Source organism: Phocoena sinus, chromosome 6 (assembly GCF_008692025.1).
Source record: "Phocoena sinus isolate mPhoSin1 chromosome 6, mPhoSin1.pri, whole genome shotgun sequence".
NCBI lineage: Eukaryota > Metazoa > Chordata > Mammalia > Artiodactyla > Phocoenidae > Phocoena > Phocoena sinus.
In genome coordinates, this window is record NC_045768.1 from 23,071,729 (window position 1) to 23,090,524 (window position 18,796).

At 40.0% G+C, this 18,796-nt stretch overlaps 1 protein-coding gene across 1 annotated transcript in view; it reads left to right on the top strand.

Annotated features, from left to right (window-relative positions):
- SVEP1 (sushi, von Willebrand factor type A, EGF and pentraxin domain containing 1) overlaps nt 1-18,796 on the top strand; it is a 183,517-nt gene that overhangs the window by 118,539 nt on the left and 46,182 nt on the right. The window contains 11 exon segments of the mRNA XM_032636134.1: nt 468-669; nt 2,523-2,698; nt 5,718-5,842; nt 6,799-6,922; nt 7,700-7,870; nt 9,245-9,418; nt 9,866-9,985; nt 11,559-11,735; nt 11,960-12,044; nt 12,850-13,041; nt 14,695-14,862. Coding sequence (XP_032492025.1) covers nt 468-669; nt 2,523-2,698; nt 5,718-5,842; nt 6,799-6,922; nt 7,700-7,870; nt 9,245-9,418; nt 9,866-9,985; nt 11,559-11,735; nt 11,960-12,044; nt 12,850-13,041; nt 14,695-14,862 — 1,714 coding nt within the window.

Genomic DNA, 18,796 nt, shown 5'->3' on the forward strand with positions numbered 1-18,796 from the left:
TAAAATGGTCCATATATATGTATACATGCCACATCTTCTTCATCCATTCATCTGTTGATGGATATTTAGGCTGCTTCCATGTCTTGGCTATTGTAAATAGTGCTGCTGTGAACATCGGGGTGCGTCTGTCTTTTAGAATTAGCGTTTTCTCCAGATATATGCCCAGGAGTGAGATTGCTGGATCATATGGTAACTCTATTTTTACTTTTTTGAGGAACCTCCGTACTGTTTTCCATAGTGGCTGCACCAATTTACATTCCCAACAGTACGGGAGGGTTCCCTTTTCTCCACACCCTCTCCAACGTTTATTATTTGTAGACTTTTTAATGATGGCTCTTCTAACTGGTGTGAGGTGATACCACATGGTAGTTTTGATTTACATTTCTCTAATAGTCAGCGATGTTGAGTCTCCTTTCGCGTGTCTATTGACCATCTGTATGTGCTTCACACTTTCTTGTTTGTTGCAGAACAGTCTGCAGGTTTTAACCTGGATTTTGAAGTTTCTGGCATCTATGGTTACGTCATGCTGGATGGTGTGCTTCCATCCCTCCGTGCTGTAACCTGCACGTTCTGGATGAAATCCTCTGACACCACCAACTATGGGACGCCAATCTCCTATGCACTCGAGAATGGCAGTGACAATACCTTCCTTCTAACCGATTATAATGGGTAAGCAGAGGTGTCAGGAGGGCTGTGCTAGGACTTATCCTGGCACCAAGTTAGAACTGACAAGGGGGTTGGAGTGATGGCGGGGGGGCGGGGTCAGGTGTGCCGGCAGGACAGCAGGGTGACAGTAATCAAACAGAGCATCTGGACAAGTCCTAGAAGGAGGCAGAGTTTCAGTGGTAACGCCTTATACGTGTATTGTCTTTTGCTATTTGCTGAGTGTTTTCGTATGTATTATTTCATTTGAGCTTCACAATGACTTGAGGAACTGATGCCCCTTAAAAGGTAAAATGAAGTTTCAAGAGAAACTAAACGCTTTGCCCCCAAATCTCACACCCTGGGAGTGGCAGAGTTAAGTGTCAAAGTCTGACTTTTCAGACGCGCTCCTTTATTTACATATCAGAGCGGCCAAGAGTCAAGAGATTTCAGTGGCACTGTTGACCCCTGGGAGACACTTGTATTGAACACGAATCCGTGTGTGCACGGATGACGTTCCTCTGTGTCTTTTTGTATCAGTTCATTCCAAATGCAGAACCCCATCCCTCTGGGCAAGTCAGCCCCGGTTGTTTCTCTGATTTCTTTCTACTGACTGCTTCTCCTGTCTTAGATGCTCACAGATCATCTAAAACCCACAGAGTTTTGCTAAGGAGCCACAGACTCAGGCAGGACTCCCGTCATTGGTCATCTGTCTACCCTGCTGATCAGTGAGCTATCCACTGCCTCAGCCTCTGTGGTCCTTTCAGAACTACTGCTCTTCGCCGCATGTGGAGTCCTTGTCATGGCTCAGAGTTTACGCCTTCGGTCTAGAGAGATTCTGTGATGCACCACATGGCCTTTTCCTCCCAGATCCTCCCAAATGTGCGGCCTTCTGCTAGTGAGCAGGTTGCAGACTTCAGGGACCCACTGAGCTCTCTTTCCTCTCATCAATCCATGAGATTCTCACTATTCTGGTGGGAATCTTCCCATCCTCAAACCCCATTCTTCTTAATGGACTTGAACATTCAGAAACAATATCCCAAGAAATTTGCAAAATCCTCCCCTGAGGCAGAATGTATAGAAAGAGAAAACCTGTTGCCTGCTTGAATTGGGGGAGGAAAATGGGAAAACACAGAGGGGAGACAATTCATGTTTTATCAATAAAAATATTTTTTCATAAACATCTTTGAATAGGGGCTCAGAAGATGCTGGGAGAGTCAGTCAATGAATTCTTACCTTCTTTATCAGTTTTCCCTAGTCTCTTCTTTTTCTCCATGTGCTTTTGAAAATATTTTACTTTTAACTGCTGGTTAACTTTGACATTCCTCTAAGTGACATGGTTGTTGGAACCCTCTTGTGTTTGGTCACCTCTGTTTAGTTCCAGTTATTCTTTTATTTGGATCCATATACTTCGTCTGCCATGTGACTGTTTTGGCAACAGAGAGGTAGGATTGACTTCCTATGAGATCTCTGAAGTCTGTTCTGAGGTGTAGGAACGTACATCCTAGAGGAAGGAAACCAGACTGACATTTACATAGCTCTCATTCCTTCCGTTCTTGACTCAGTCTCTCCAGGATAGACAGTTGGTGAATTATCTCAAGTTGGACTGACTTCTTTCAGCTCATCCTGAGACTTTTTCCTACCCCTCAGTGTTTCAGAAACACAAAGCAGTTTTCCGTGAGCTACAATAAAGAGTAATTAGTAATCAAATCTGCTTCTATGAAACATGGCTGAAATGGCGAAAAAGAAGTAGCGGTTTTACCCGAAGTGCTTTACCCACAAAAAAGGAAAAGAAGGAAAAAAAGAAAGATAGTAACATGCCCCACAGATGGGATTATGACATATGACTGATGACTGTATCCCCTGGAATCTTTCTGCAGCTGGGTTCTTTATGTGAATGGCAAGGAAAAAATAACAGACTGTCCCTCGGTGAATGACGGCAGTTGGCATCATATTGCAATCACTTGGACGAGTGCTGATGGAGCCTGGAAAGTCTATATCGATGGGAAATTATCTGACGGCGGTGTGGGCCTCTCTGTTGGTTCGCCCATCCCTGGTATGTCTTAGCAAAAGGAATATAATTCCATCTGATGCTAGAGGCGGTGGGGCTTTGATGGACATCAAGTTTGCTAAGTTCTCTCTCCCATTTACCACCCCCTGATTATCCTGACTGTGAATTATTAGAAGCTTTTCCTAGGTGAGCTGTGTGACTCTGTAAGAAATGCCTTTGGGATGTATATTAAGACTACCAAGATGCGTGCTGAAGTAACAGTGGGTGGTTACTAAACTGTCTTCCAAGGAGGAGATTAATTGCTGGTGTTTTTTGTTGGTTGGTTTTGTTTGTTGTTTTTATTTTAGGTTTGGTTCGTGATCAGTATACACAGTATACAAGTAGATCCAGAGTACAAGCTGGGGCACTGCTAATAGCTATCCATCTGTTAGGCCCTTTCTCTGATAGAACTCAAACTCTCTTCTAAAAATACTTTTAAACAAATATTTAGAGAGTTTTGTTTGAAGGAATGCAAAAGTATTCAATGTTCCAGTGTTCTCAGCATTGTACCTGGCAGTAAGCCTGCACTATCTAGGTCCTTCTGTGATACATGTCATATGAGGAGGAATGGCTGGAGGTTCTCTGTAGTAAATAAGGAAACATTAAAAGCGTTTCTGCAGCAAGTGGCATCATCCTGGGAAGTGGGGTGGTGGCTCCTTTTTGTGTTTAATTTAGAGTATTCTTGTTTTTAACTCTCCCTTCTCTGGGTGGTGGGATTGCAGGTGGCTTTTATTTTTCTTCTTTATTCTTTTCTGATATTTTCATAATGAGCATTTATTTCACTGATGGTAAAAAAGAATATTTCTATCTCAAAAAAAAAGGAATATTTCTATCTCAAAAAAAAATTACATCCTAATAGAAGAGTGAAAGTAAGTTAAAGGAATAGGAAAGTAAAACAAGGGAACTATAATAGTAGCCACCCAAGGAGATGGTTGTCTGACCATAGCAATAAGAATGAATTACTGTCCATAAATATTGCAGAGCTCCAACTGACAGACCCTAGTGAATGACTGACTGCAGTTTGGGTGACCAGATTTATTGGAGGGTCTGTTAGCTGAGATAGGAATTCTCTCGGGAAAGGACAATTATCGGAGCAGGAATCAGGGGTGGGGGAAGATTCTGTATTTGGTTTTAGGCATATTGAGTTTGAATTTAATCCCAGGAATATGTGCAGCTACAAACATAGGTTGATACCACTTTATATCAAATTGAGAGTTGCTTTTTAGTGGTAAGATATGCTTGGCAAGGATTCAGCATGGTGAATGTCCTTATAGGGCCCTGGAGGGTGTGAAAACTGATCCAGACTTTCTGGGAAACAATTCAGAAACTTTCATCAACAGCCTTAGAGAAACCCTTTGCACGCAACCAACAATTCACTACCAGGAATCAATTGAAAAGAAAGGATCAATGATCTGAACAAATATCTACGTATCAATATATTTATCTCAGTGTTATCTTAGTACCAAACCTGGAGACAACCCCAATATCCAATAAGGAGTGGTTGTTAAGTTAGTTAATGAAGAAAATTATGGATCGTTGTGCATTCACATGATAAAATAGCTATTAAAACTCATGAAATGAGAACATGTTCAAGAAGAAAAGCAAGCTTCCAACGTCATACGTAGTAGACTCCTGTGTTGTGTGTTTCAAAATCTCTCTCACACACACATACTAAAAAAAATAATTAAAAGAATATAGAACCTAGAAAGAAATACACAAGACTGTTAAATGATTGTTTCTGGGTAGAAGGAATTCTTTGTACTTTTTTTTCTCAAATTTCCTTCTATGTGTATGTATTAATTTTAATGATTAATTTTGTAAGAAAGAGACGTAGGTTGGGAAATCATGAATGAGGGCTCTATAGACATAGATTGGCAGAAGTGAGGTCAGATAGGGGGAATAGCTGAAGGAAGAAGGAAGGAGGCTAGGGTGGAATCCTGGGTGCATCAGAGTCTAAGAGGCAGGCAGAGAAGGGAGACTGAGATTGAGCAGAAAGGTTCAAGGAGAACCAGGAGAGGATGCTGTCATGGAAACCAAGTAGAATCAGTCGGGCTCCTGGCAGGAAACACACAAGGAGGGTAACTGAAGAGTTTCATGAAGAGATTGTTTCCAAAGGTGTGGGCATGCTTGAGAACCAAGATGTGGTAGTAAAACACACCATGACTGGCAACAATGGAAAATCACAAGGGATGGACATGAATTGACAAGTATGGGGAGTTGTTGCCAGAAAGCAGGCAAACCTGCAGTGATGGGGAGAAATCACCCAGCGGGAGCGATGATGTGAGAGAGAGGAAAGCAACCCCTACCATCTGTTGCCTGGGAGAAAGGTAATCAGGAAGTTAAACTTCTCTCTCATCCCACTTTCTTACCTCTAATTGGTCTTTCCATTGGCCAAACGGAAGCCAGAGGGCCGAGGAAACCAGGTGGTGTAGTCCATAGGTGTCAACCTTGGGGACGCAAAGCAGAGTGGAGAAGGGGGAAGGGTAGTTCTGGAGGGGCAAACACAGACCATCATGTATGCCAGGAAGGGCAGTTTAATAGAATGAAATGGTTAATAGGTGAATATCGAAGAGTTTCCATTGGATTTTGCAATTAGGTGGCCACTGGAATGTTCCTTGGAATTGATGATAGGAATTTAATCATTGTAAGCTGAAGAATAAAAAGATGAAGAGCAGCTCCTGGTAATCTGTCATGGAGGGTGATTTCCTAGAACAAAGGAGGCGAAATAGGACTTAGCTATTTTGTTGACATAAAATATTATATGCTTATATATGTATATATCTAGTTTTATAGTTAAATATATATAGATCCAATATAATACTCGAAATCCTCTTTGACCATTTCTTAAGTTGGTATATAAAATATTGAATCCATCTTACTGATAAATCATGCAGCAAATGTAGATAATTTAGCTTGTCAGTAACTTTCCCTGATACATTTATATAGGCTGTGCCTTCATTAAGTTAGCATTTTAGAAATAACGATCAGGCCAGTTTTCCTTCTTTTTTCTCTCCTTTCTCTTTAGGTGGTGGCGCATTAGTTCTTGGGCAAGAACAAGACAAAAAAGGAGAGGGATTCAACCCAGCTGAGTCTTTTGTGGGCTCCATAAGCCAGCTCAACCTCTGGGACTATGTCCTGTCTCCACAGCAGGTCAATTCCATTTTCAGTGTATGACAGTAATGAGATGCAAAGGTACAAACCTAGTACAAATGTGCACAGCCTAACGATGCCATATCTTATTGACACCTCTGAGTTTCCGGAACTTACCACCGATATCATTTGATGTTATGGTCGTAGACTAAGCCAGGCACAGATTATCTACAGTAACTTTCAGTGAATCTCCTTTTCAATCTCTTGGTGATGTTTTACAATTTTATTGGACATGATTGTTTCATAAAATCTTGTGGTTTCAGAGCTAGAAAGAATTGTAGAGAAGACTACTTCCAATCCCTCTGACTAAGGAAGCAGAAATTTAGGGCTGGCACAAGATTACACACAGAGAGTAACAGCTGGGCTAGTGGTTAAAGCCAGTCTGCAGTCCAGTGGCCTGGGTTCAAATCCAAGTTTTACCACGAACTCACTCTGATGATTTTGAACGTGTTACCCCATCTCTGTGAGCTTCAGTTTTCTAATCTGTGAAAGATAAATAGAACTGCATAGTGGAGTTTTGGCAGGATGGAACAAAATCCTGCATGTAAGATTGAGACACTGTTTGGCACGTGTGTGCTCTTATCATTATAGTGGCAGAACTTGCCTAAACCTCAGCTTTCTCAACTCCAGATGAGAGAGAGAAGGCAGGAGACTGGAAAGGGAGAGCCCCTATAACACCTGAATACACTGCAAAGTTTTAGACAAGAAATTCTATAGGTAGCATTTCAGAATTCCAGTTACAATGAAATATTTGGGAAAAGGAATGGTGGGGGTGGAGGAGAGAGAGGGAAGGAAGAGAATTTTCCTTTGCCCCTGAAATCACACTCTACATCCAAACGTCTGCTTCCCACCACTGCCCTCCACACTTCTGTGAAGGTTTTCAGTAGGAGATATAATAACTCTGTCTTCCTGGAAAAAAGTGAGGTTTATCTAAAGATGTGTTTTTAAACTTTCAGGTGAAATCACTGGCTTCCTCATGCCCAGAGGAACTCAGGAAAGGAAATGTGCTAGCCTGGCCTGACTTCCTGTCAGGAATTGTGGGCAGAGTGAAGATCGATTCCAAGAGCTTATTCTGTTCTGGTTAGTTTCCTTCTTCCATAGCCTCTGCTGTCTCTTGACTACTCTGGGATTTTCTGGCAAAAGAAGACATTTGATTCTCTACTGGTCAAGTAGTATATGTCTGCCAGTTTATTGTTTACCTAGAAATTCATTTTACCCCACCTTCATCCGAAGGATCTATTATTTTTTAATAGTTAAATACATTCTGAGTAACAGGGTACAAAATAATTGTGCAGGAAACTTAAACAAAGGTAAAATAAGATAAGGAAAATAGGATGAGAGGAGGGATATAGTTAATTTTTTAAATGCCCCCCGAAGTCCCATCCTCCTGTTTGAGATGGGGTACTCTCTCGGCTCTGTACTTCCTAGCTGTCATCTAGGGATAGGTGGCACAGAGAGAAAAGAAATGGGTGTTAGGATCCACATACGGAATAGTCAAACTCTGAATGATCAGAAATGCCTCCTAAAATTCCGTGTGTTTAAACAAGTTTCTGAAGGTATCCTAGAATTCATGTTTTTGGATGACTCCTAAGAACATTTTATTCATTCTAAAATACTATTTTTTCCTTAAAAAATATTCAGCAGACTTCTGCTGGAAGAGGGAAAGTTGTTTGTTGACTCCAATAGTTTTTTTTCCAGAAATTTTGCCTGCCAGTGATCTGGTTACATGTTATCTTGTTTTAATGTCAGTAGAGTGGCGCTCAAACGCTGGTACAACATATGATTTGAACCCCCTTAACCTGGTGATGCTGCCACTGTGTTACTGACAAGCTCTGAACCTGCGTTCTCTGCCCTCAGATTGCCCACCTTTAGAAGGATCAGTGCCTCATCTGCGAACTGCATCAGGAGACGTAAAGCCAGGCTCCAGAATCAGTCTGTTCTGTGATCCGGGCTTCCAGATGGTCGGGAACCCCGTGCAGTATTGCCTGAATCAAGGACAGTGGACACAGCCACTGCCTCTCTGTGAACGTGAGCTGCCTTCGTTGAAGGCGTTTCAGTAGCTCTTGAAAAATGCTGGAACCCTAAGAACACTTTTCAGGAACGCTAGATAAAAGTGAAATACTACATATGCATAGTAGCCAATATAGCAGATACTCATCGAATAGTTCCCTTGTATAATGAAGTGTGCTGGGCACGATGAGGGAGGTGGGAGATGAGGATCCAAAGAGCCCACCACCTGTGAAGGCACCCGGGTGACCCAAGGAACTGGATGGAGGGAAAGACAGGTGTGAGGGCTGGAGCCCAAAGGGAGATGGGTCACTGCTGGGTGGGAAAACAGGAATAGATCTCTTAAGTTGGATACACCCAGTTATTCATTTATTCAACAATTTTGAAAGTACCTGGTGTGAGTGTGTGCTAGACACTGAGCTAAGTTCTGGAGATGCAGCAGTTGGGGAAAAAAGTCTCTCTTCTTTTGGAGTTTACATTGTAGTAGGAGAGACAGAAAGTAACAAGTAAATATAATATTACTTATTTATAGTAAATAAGAACAGCAAGGGCCAAAAGTAAAGGCTCTGAAGAAAACTAAAGCAGGGTAGGGAGATATAAAGTGAGAGGGTTGAGTGGAAGCAGGACTGCTGTAGTAGATAGGGTGATCAGAGAAGTTCCTCCGGTGCATCTTTTTCCACCTGGTATATCATATATTTATCTGTTTCTTGTGTCTCTTCTCTGACTAGATAGTACACTTTATAAGGCAGGGATTTTGTCTGTTTGGTTCATTACTGCAACCTCGGCATCAGGACAGTGTGTAGCAGGTAGCAGGCTCTCCATAAATATTTTTTTAAATGAATGAATTGCATGCCTACTGTGAGCCAGACGCTCTGGGCACAGGTATGGCTGTAGCCTGTCACCACTCCTAAGCGTTCTCAGTCTAATGTTTGTTTGCAATGAAAAGTGCATGCTTAACTCAACTACAAGTTTAATATAAGTAAAACGGGACTTCCCTCGGGGCTCAGTGGTTGAGAATCCGCCTGCCAGTGCAGGGGACACGGGCTTGACCCCTGGTCCGGGAAGATCCCACATGCCGCAGAGCAACTAAGCCCTTGCACCACAACTACTGAGCCTGCGCTCTAGAGCCCACGAGCCACAACTACTGAGGCCACATGCCACAACTACTGAGCCCGCGTGCCCAGAGCCCGTGCTCCGCAACAAGAGAAGCCGCCTCAACGAGAAGCCCGCGCACCACAACGAAGAGTAACCCCCGCTCGCCTCAACTAGAGAAAGCCCGCACGCAGCAACGAAGACCCAGTGCAGCCAAAAATAAATAAATAAATTTATAAATAAATAAATATAAGTAAAATGTTCATTGAGTATGTTGCTCCTAATGTAGTTGTCACATTACAGGCATTAGCTGTGGGGTGCCACCCCCTTTGGAGAATGGCTTTTATTCAGCCGAGGACTTCCATGCTGGCAGCACAGTGACCTACCAGTGTAACAATGGCTACTATCTGTTGGGTGATTCAAGGATGTTCTGTACGGATAATGGGAGCTGGAATGGCATTTCACCGTCGTGTCTTGGTGAGATGAATCTTGGCAATTACTGCGTGCATTTAATTACTGCGTGCATTTACTCTAACTCTGTGGGAGACAATTATCCCAAATTCCTGAGGCTTTTATGGCAGGCCTTTGTTAATTTCATCTCATCCTAGTGAGCTCTGGGCAAGCCGTAGTGACAAAGCAGCTACCCATAGACATGCCAAACATGTTTTAAATTTTTACCAGGCTCAATATTAAGAATATTTATTTCTGTTCTTCTACTTATTCACCTATAAACTGGGGAAAGAATAGCTTTTATTGTAGATCTGCAGTGTGATTATGACTATCATCTCTAAATTTCATAACAATATACATCAATATATAGTGTGATGCATTAAATGATATGTAATTATTTAAAAGTAAAAACACATGTTTGCTGCATAAGGCAAATCCATCAGCTGTACTATCTGTAAACTGTCGTCATTTTAGATGTTGATGAATGTGCAGTTGGGTCGGACTGTAGTGAGCACGCCTCCTGCCTGAATACAAATGGATCCTACCTCTGCTCGTGTATCCCGCCCTACACAGGAGATGGTAAAAACTGTGCAGGTAACTAGGCTATGTGTAATTGGGAAGTCTATTTGAATTTTTTAATTCAAGTATATATTGTAAATGTATAGTAAGACAAATTTTTAACTTCAAAGGGGAGATGGAAAAGCAAAACCACCTTTAAAAGGATACAGAAGCAGAGAAAGACAAATATTATATGATATTACTTATATGTGGAATCTAAAAAAATGTTACAAATGAACTTATTTACAAAACAGAAATAGACTCACAGACATAGAAAACAAACTTATGGTTACCAAAGGGGAAAGCAGGGGGAGGGATAAATTGGAAAGCAGGGGGAGGGATAAATATACACTGCTGTATATAAAATAGATAAGTAACAAGAACCTACTGTACAGCACAGGGAACTATATTCAATATCTTGTAATAACCTATAATGGAAAAAAATCTGAAAAAGAATGGATATATATATATGTATAAGTGAATCACTTTGCTGTACGTCTAAAACTAACACAGCATTGTAAATCAACTATACTTCAATAAAGAAAATTTTTTAATGATACATAAGCAACAGTTAAAGGTGCTTTAAACTAGCATTGTGCTTTTGCTAACTTCCCAATTTCTGAAAAACAAAACTGAGAGCCAACTTTATCACCAGACTGTTGAAGAAATACCTACATAATAGAAGAATAATAGAGTGGATTTAGACATATAAGCAATGGCCTCTACTGCCTCAGAGCAAATAGGATGCTTCATCACCTCTTCACCTTCAGTATCTTTCCTCTGCCTCAGGCACACAGAATTATATCATTGAAAAAACACAGACAATCCTGCCTTACACATCTCTATGTTTTGTGATAACCCATATATATCTTTCTACATGAGTTATGAGAAAGCAACTACCAGAAAACAATTAGACAGAAATTAAAGAGGAATTCTCAAAATCCATCTTATAATTGCTTTTACTTTTTGCAAGGGTTTCAGTTAAGGTCCTTGGCTTATAAGCCAAAAGGATCTTCAGAAAGATTAAATCAGTATATCTTCCCTTTTTGAGAATTTAAGTATTTATTCACTCCTATTGTTCAGCCCTAAATCTCCCTGTAACTTTTTTCCTTTCCTAGAAGTAGTGACTCACCCCAGAGCTACACATAGGAGGCTTAGCATCTGTAGGCTCTTTGGAAGGGGCGGCTGGGAACTTCTCCTAAATGTGCTTTGGGACAGCCTTCACATCAGCTTGAGAGAAGGTCCATTGCTCTTAAAAAGTGGGTATGACGTTGGGAGAAGGAAGAAGAGCTGAAGCCCTTATGAGCCATGCCCAGGCACCACCACTACTTCCTCGATAAACAGCTTCCTTTTGGGGCTGATAAATTTCGTCTCTTTTTCTTATACATTGCTGTTTTAAAATACTGTTTTTAAAATGCCTATTAAATGTATGTTCTGGTCTAATCAGCTAGTGTGTCCCTGGACTTCATGCCTTTCCCTTCAAAAGCTTTTTTTTCTCCTCAGGATTTAACTGGTACCTTAACTGTAGTGGAATTCTTTTGCTATGAGACCTTGCATGGTTGTGTGAAAGCCACCTATTGACCCACAAAAACTGTGTCTCTCTTTCAAGAACCTATAAAATGCAAGGCTCCAGGAAATCCAGAAAATGGCCACTCTTCCGGGGAGATTTATACTGTGGGTTCTGAAGTTACATTTTCGTGTGATGAAGGGCACCAGCTGATGGGAGTAGCCAAGATAACATGTTTGGAGTCTGGAGAATGGAGTCATCTAATACCATATTGTGAACGTATGTTGAGTAAACTCCCCCATGTTTATGGTGTTTGGCCATTCTAGAAAGTCAAGGTGGAGAAATGCCAAGTGTTATGTTGTCTCAGTATTCTTTGTATTTAAAGCCCAGTATTGGGCTTTTATTTAAACGTGAGCAAAAACCTAGAGCTGCCCTTGAGCTTTTAGAGATTTTTACACATAGTGGCTAAGAAAAGCAATGCCTTTTGGTTTTCCTCCCTTAAGCCGTTTCCTGCGGTGCACCAGCTATCCCAGAAAATGGTGGCATTGATGGATCAGCATTTACCTATGGCAGTAAAGTAATATACAGGTGAGTGTCTAAGATTAACACTACATTGTAGAGTTTGTTGATGACATGCTGGTAGTGATAGAATACTGGAAGAAAAGACAAAGAGTAATCCCAGAGGATGTTTTCAAATTAATATGGAATTAATTGAATTACATGTTTGGGTTTGGATCCAGAGCTCCAGCTTCTAGCCAAAAATATTCACTAACTTGCAGGGTCTAGACAGCACCACTCTCAAACCAAGAATTTTCTGTTTGTCAGAAACAGACTCACAGACATAGAAAACAGACTTGTGGTTGCCAAGGGGAAGGCGGGTGGGGGAGGGATGGATTGGGAGTTCGGGATAGTAGATGCAAACTATTACATAGAGAATGGATGAACAACAAGGTCCTACTGTATAGCACAGAGATCTATATTCAATCTCCTATGATAAACCATGATGGAAAAGAATATGAAAAAGGGTATGTATATACATATGTATAACTGAATCACTGTGCTGTACAGCAGAAATTGACACAACATTGTAAATCAACTACAATAAAATAAATTCTAAAAAAAGAATTTTCTGTTTGCAGCTACTAATCCATGACACAAACTGGAGACAAGCCAAATCCTAAATCCGTCCTTCTATTTATCACCCAGCAGGATCCCCGCGAGCAAGATGCATAGTATTCAACCTTGAAAAAACTTTTTCAAAGCATTATTTCAGTAGGAAAAAAAAGTGCTCTAACAATATGTGTAAATTCTTGATCTTTTTGGAAGTTTTGGCACAGATAAACTTATGCAAAATAAGGCATTCTGTTCTGTCATTTTCTTTTATCTTCATCAGGTGTAATAAAGGATATACTCTGGAGGGTGAAAAAGAATCATCCTGTCTTGCTAGCAGTTCTTGGAGTCATTCTCCTCCCTTGTGTGAACTGGTCAAGTGTTCCAGCCCCGAAGACATAAATAATGGGAAATATATCTTGAGTGGGCTTACCTATCTTTCTACTGCATCGTATTCGTGTGAGAATGGATACAGGTACAGTCCTAGACACCAGCCAAGCTTCCTACAACACCCTGTTCCTCATTATTTACTCAGTGGGTTTCACCTGCATGTGACTGGCCAGCTTGAAATACAAGTTTTTAAATGTAAAAGATATTCTCAAATGTGTGTGCTTCTTGAGGCTCAGCCTAGAGTAAATGCCCAGGGAAATATTCCATCTAATTTTGTCTCTGGGACCTCTAATTCAATGTTATAAACATTCAGACATTAAACAGGAAAGCAAAAAATGTTTATGAAGCGTAACACAACACCTAATAAAATGCTTTAGTGATGGATATTTTGGCAAACGAAATATTGCATAGGATGTCGTAAAAATCATGTCAAGATAAGGACCAGGGTCTTTAATACTGTTAAGAGGTTAATTTGATTAATGGGGTATGTGTGTGTGTTCAAAAAGAAGGGACAATATCTCTGGTGGTCCTGTAGTTAAGACTTCACCTTCCGATGCCGCGGGTGCGGGTTCAATCCCTGGTCAAGGAACTAAGGAATTTGTTAATATTGTAACAAATTCAATAAGGATTTAAAAAATGGTCCATATCAAAAAAATCTTTAAAGAAAAAGTGGGGGGGGGGGCTTCCCTGGTGGCGCAGTGATGAAGAATCCACCTACCAATGCAGGGGACACAGGTTCAAACCCTAGTCCGGGAAGATCCCACATGGCACAGGGCAACTAAGCCTGTGCGCCACAACTACTGAGCCTGCGAGCCACAACTACAGAAGCCCACGCACCTAGAGCCCGTGCTCTGCAACAAGAGAAGCCACCACAATGAGAAGCCCACACACCGCAACGTAGAGTAGCGCCCGCTCGCCACAGCTAGAGAAAGCCCACACACAGCAACAAAGACCCAACACAGCCAAAAATAAAATAAATCAAAACAAATCAAAACAAAAAGAAGGGACAATAAAGAGTCGGGCTGTGATCAAAAACTTGGCCAACAGGATCTGACATGAAACAGATCAAATGAACAGAAAATGGAGTGAGTTGTACAATCAAAAGCTGATTGGCAAGTGAAGGTGGATAAGCCATGCCGTAGGCCTGCGAGGTTTTTAAATTCAGAGGAAGACCAGAGGTCAGAGTGATGAGCAACACTGTTCAGATGCCCAGGCTAATGGCAAGGGCAGTTCCCTCTGACCTCAGTTACCCTGACTTCCTGGGTGTCTGTCTTCCTTATCATTGGATCCTAACCAGCATGTTACCCCTTCTCATCCAAGTAATCTGCCTATCACAGCACCACCAATGAGCACACTGAACCATTTTATTTTGCACCCCAGTTATGTTGTTTTAGCCTACTCATAGTTTTAAATGAATCTATAGCCAGCTGAGATTTCCATTAAAAAAAAAAAAAGTGATTGACATTGATCGCCACACGCCATGTGGGATCTTAGTTCCCCAACCAGGGATTGAACCTGTGCCCCCTGCAGTGGAAGCACAGGATCTTAACCACTGGACTGCCAGGGAAGTCCCAGATTTCCCTTGTTTTTATATAAAGCAGTAAAATGGGAAGAAACTTTATTTTTATGTATTAAAATTCCTCAAGTGTCCCCTATTCTCTCCTAAGTCCTTCCTTGTTCACCTCCAGAGCAGTAAGTAAATAGCCAACAAAAGAGGTGGCACCATTCTTTCCTGTAGCTTGCAGGGCCCTTTGGTCATCGAATGCTCGGCCTCAGGCAGCTGGGATAGAGCGCCACCTACCTGCCATCTCGTCTTCTGTGGAGAGCCACCGGCCATCAAAGATGCTGTCACCACCGGGAGTAACTTCACTTTTGGGAACACTGTCACTTACACTTGCAAAGAAGGGTGAGTAAACCCGATGAAGGAAAGGAATTTGGGGAGAGGATGGACCCAACCGCAGATGGGCTCCATTGAATACTAAATTAAATTTCCTGGCGGCCAAAGCCAAAGAGAGCTTTATGTTCTTTTCTTACAACAGAAAGGGAGCATATTCCCCTGTGGGAACAATGTTTTCCTGGAATTAGAGTAATTTATCAAATTAGGCCTTGAATAATGGACATTGGGCAATGCAGTGGAAAATATCTCTATACTTTAATTAAAGATGAAAAAAGCATATTTAAATAGGCATTTGTGTATTTATCCTCTGCCAAATCAAACGCAAGACGCAGGTCACAACATAAAGATGCCACATCTGCATGAAAAAAATACTAAAAAGTTCAGATTTTTAAATTTTTAATGATCTCATTTAATTCAGAGATAAAATGTAAAAAAACAGGAACAGATTACAAAGTGCTTTCATACTCGTTGTCTCATTTTATCCTCACAAAAACCGTGTAAGACACAGAGAAAGGAGAGGCTCCCTCTGGGATGGTGATCTGCTTAGGGTCTCAGGCAGGCAGTAAAGAATTGAGGGGTGATTAAATCCCAGATCATCTGACTGGCATTTCATTGCTCATTTTTTTCTGTGCGTCCTCAGTAAATGTTTTCACCAGTAATGGTTTATAACTTTCACACTCCAGATTTACCACAGATGCTTTTCGTACAGTTGGAACGAGTGGCAGCAGAGGGGCTGCCATTTTCAGGATTTGTGTCTCAGCTCTATCATTCACTCACTGAGCAGCCCGGGGCAAATGGTCTAACCTCTCTCTGCTTCTATGAGTCATTAAAGGTTGATACTCCTTATGGATATTGTGAGGAGTAAAATGATATACTGCTTGGACTAGCCAGAAGATAATAACTCAACAAACTGTGCCACTATTATGATGTTAGGACAGAAGAGAGGACACAGTTTCATGAAAGTAACATGAAAGTTGAAGTTGTTTTCACCTAGATAGAAGACCGTTCCACTAATACAGGCCACCAGCAGGTGGCAACCATATTTTCTTGCAAAAAGCTCTTGAGAGTCAAATACTCAGGTAAATAACTGACAGAAATCCCGGATCTTAACACCTTCTTAAGTGAGAAAAGAAATCTTGACTATTAAAATGTCAGTGTAAGAATTAGCTTTTTAAAATTTATTTTGTTGAAGTATAGTTGCTTTACAATGTTGTATCAATTTGTAGGAATTAGCTTTTGATGGCCCCATCTCTCCCCTGTGGATTGACTCATTTAAAAATTGCTTCCTAACGAACTACATAGTACTATTTAAGATTAGCCATTTAAATGTTTGTGAAACCTTATCGATATAAATGTTCCAAATAATAGCTAGATATTGACAACTTCTGGGTTTTTTTCTGATTAAGAAGTAATGTATCATCACCATATAAAACTAGAAAATAAAAATATATTTTTTTAAATTGCCCGAAGATAAATGATACTTTACTATATCTCCTACTAGAATTTTGTCTTTGCATATACTTTTAAAGATCATGCTCTTATAAAAATTCCCATTTTTCTTTTTTCGCTATAAATCATTCACTTATATCATAAGAAGAGTTCTATATCTGCCTAATGCTAAGTCTACGTATCATACAAAAAGGGTTTGTTAAAAGAAGCAATAAAGACAATAATGAAAATCACAACAAATCCCTGCATTCATAGAGGCTTTTACATTCTTCAGAGGACATTCCTGTGAACTATCTCATGTGCTCCCTTCAACGAAGAGGGGGATTTTGAAGAAGATATATTATTCCCACTTTATAGTTAAAACATAAAGGTGTTGGGCCACGTTATCGTACAGATCCCTTCTGCTCTAAGCAAATAGACACTCTGTGGGAGCTTTCTTCTCATTCAAAAGATGGAAACCAAATCTGTCATCTCAGTCATATATAGCTGTTAAAGGGTATGAGGCCATTTTTATAAAAGTGCTTTATATGTGCGTGAAGTTACTATATAAATATGGCTTTATTAATATTTTCTGTGTCATTATTGTTATGTAAAGCGATAACATTTTAATAATATAGGGGAAACTATCTTAAGTAGTTAATCAAATTAATGGAAAGTACACATGGTCACAAATCACTACCACTCATGTTTTTTTCCTAAAAGAAAAATATCAATAGCTATTAGGAGATAGTTTCATTTTTCTGAAAGTAACAATTTTGGTGAGAGGAAGAACACTTTGCCCCTTTACATACACTTACTCTTAGAGTGTTATGAGGGTGGCCAGACCGGAGAGTTCTGTCTTATTCCTTTTTTCTGGACAAATGCCTAACGAAACGTTTAAATATACAAAAGAGCACAGAACCAAATTAATCTCTATTTAAAATTACCTGTGTATCCACTGCTGAGATAAAAGTACATGTTAAATTTTTGCCATAGTTATTGTAGATCTCTCTTTATAAAGGAAATACAATATTACAAAAATAACTAGAAGCCATTCTCATCACTTTCTCACTCTTCTCAAAGTAAATGTGCATTTTTTTCTGTGTTACATATGTATCATAAACAAATATTCTGTTGATTTAAATGTTTTAATTTTCATGTACGTTGTTCATACTCTGAGTATCCTTTTGAGGCTTGATTTTCGTTTAACGTCGTGTTTTTTGCCTTTGTTGATAAATGTAAATCAACAGAATTCATTTTAACTGCTCTATAGTGCTTCCTTGTCAGAATGAGCGATCTCTAAGTTACCCATTTCCCTGCTGGTAGAGGGTTAATTGCTTTCCACTTTATTTGATGATACAGCAGTGCTGAAGTAAACATCCTTGCACATCTCCCAGTCCATAGAAGGAAGAATTCCTCTGGCCTAGACACCAAAAGTGAGAATTGTTGGGTCATGAGGCATGCATATTTTTAACTTTATACTAGATAGTCCTTAATATTTATCAATTGTTTCCTTTAGAGTTTGTTTTTTGTATGTGTCAAATTTAAGAAGTTTTTCCTACTCTGAGATCAAACTCAATTTCTTTGCCTTTCTGCTGAACAACTCAAAGATCTTAGAAAATATTTGTTTCTGTCACCCCTCTCATCTTAAATGTCTTATCACTATCTACATTTTACTTCCCTCTTATTTTACAACTTTCCAGATTAGTCATTTTTTTAATATACTCAATGCTTATTTAGATTTACTGACATTTTTATGAATCTTTCATAAAAAGCATTCCTTTTTATGAATTGCTTTTTCCATCCCACTCCTTCCTTTGGGTTTAATGCTTCTACTTCCTAAAGTACATCCTTTTGGCAAAAGTCAGTATGTTACACAGTCTTTGTCTGAAAATAATAGTATTTTACCCTTGCTCTTGAATTATAGTTTAGCTGGGTATACAAGTCTACATTAATAGTTTGCTTCCATAAACATTTTTGAAAGATATTTCTATTGCCCTATGACTTCTAGTGTTTCTATTGAGGATTCCATCAGTCTAATTTAGTAGCCCTCAACCAGGGGCAATATTGCCCTCCAGGAACATTTGACAATGTCTGGAGATGTTTTTGGTTGTCCCCGTTGAGGGAAGGTGCTATAGGAACTAGTGAACAGAGTCTGGGGATGCTGCTAGAACACCCTACAATGCATAGGACAGACCCCCACAACAAAGAATTGTCTGGTCCAATATGTCAGTAGTGCTGAGGTTGAGAAACTGGTTGAATTGTTGTTCCTTTATAAGTAATGTGTTTTTCCTTTATTTATTTTTTTAATTTGTCTTCGTTGTTTTGGTGTTTCTCTATGGTATGACTAAAGTTGTACTAATTGCCATTCATCTTGTTCAGGGCTCATTGTACTTCCTACATCTGAGAATTTGTATCTTTCACCAATTTTAGAATAAGCTATTTTCGCTTTAAATATTCTTTCTTCTTAACTTTCACTTTTCTCTATTTCTGTAAGTTTTATTAGATAAATATT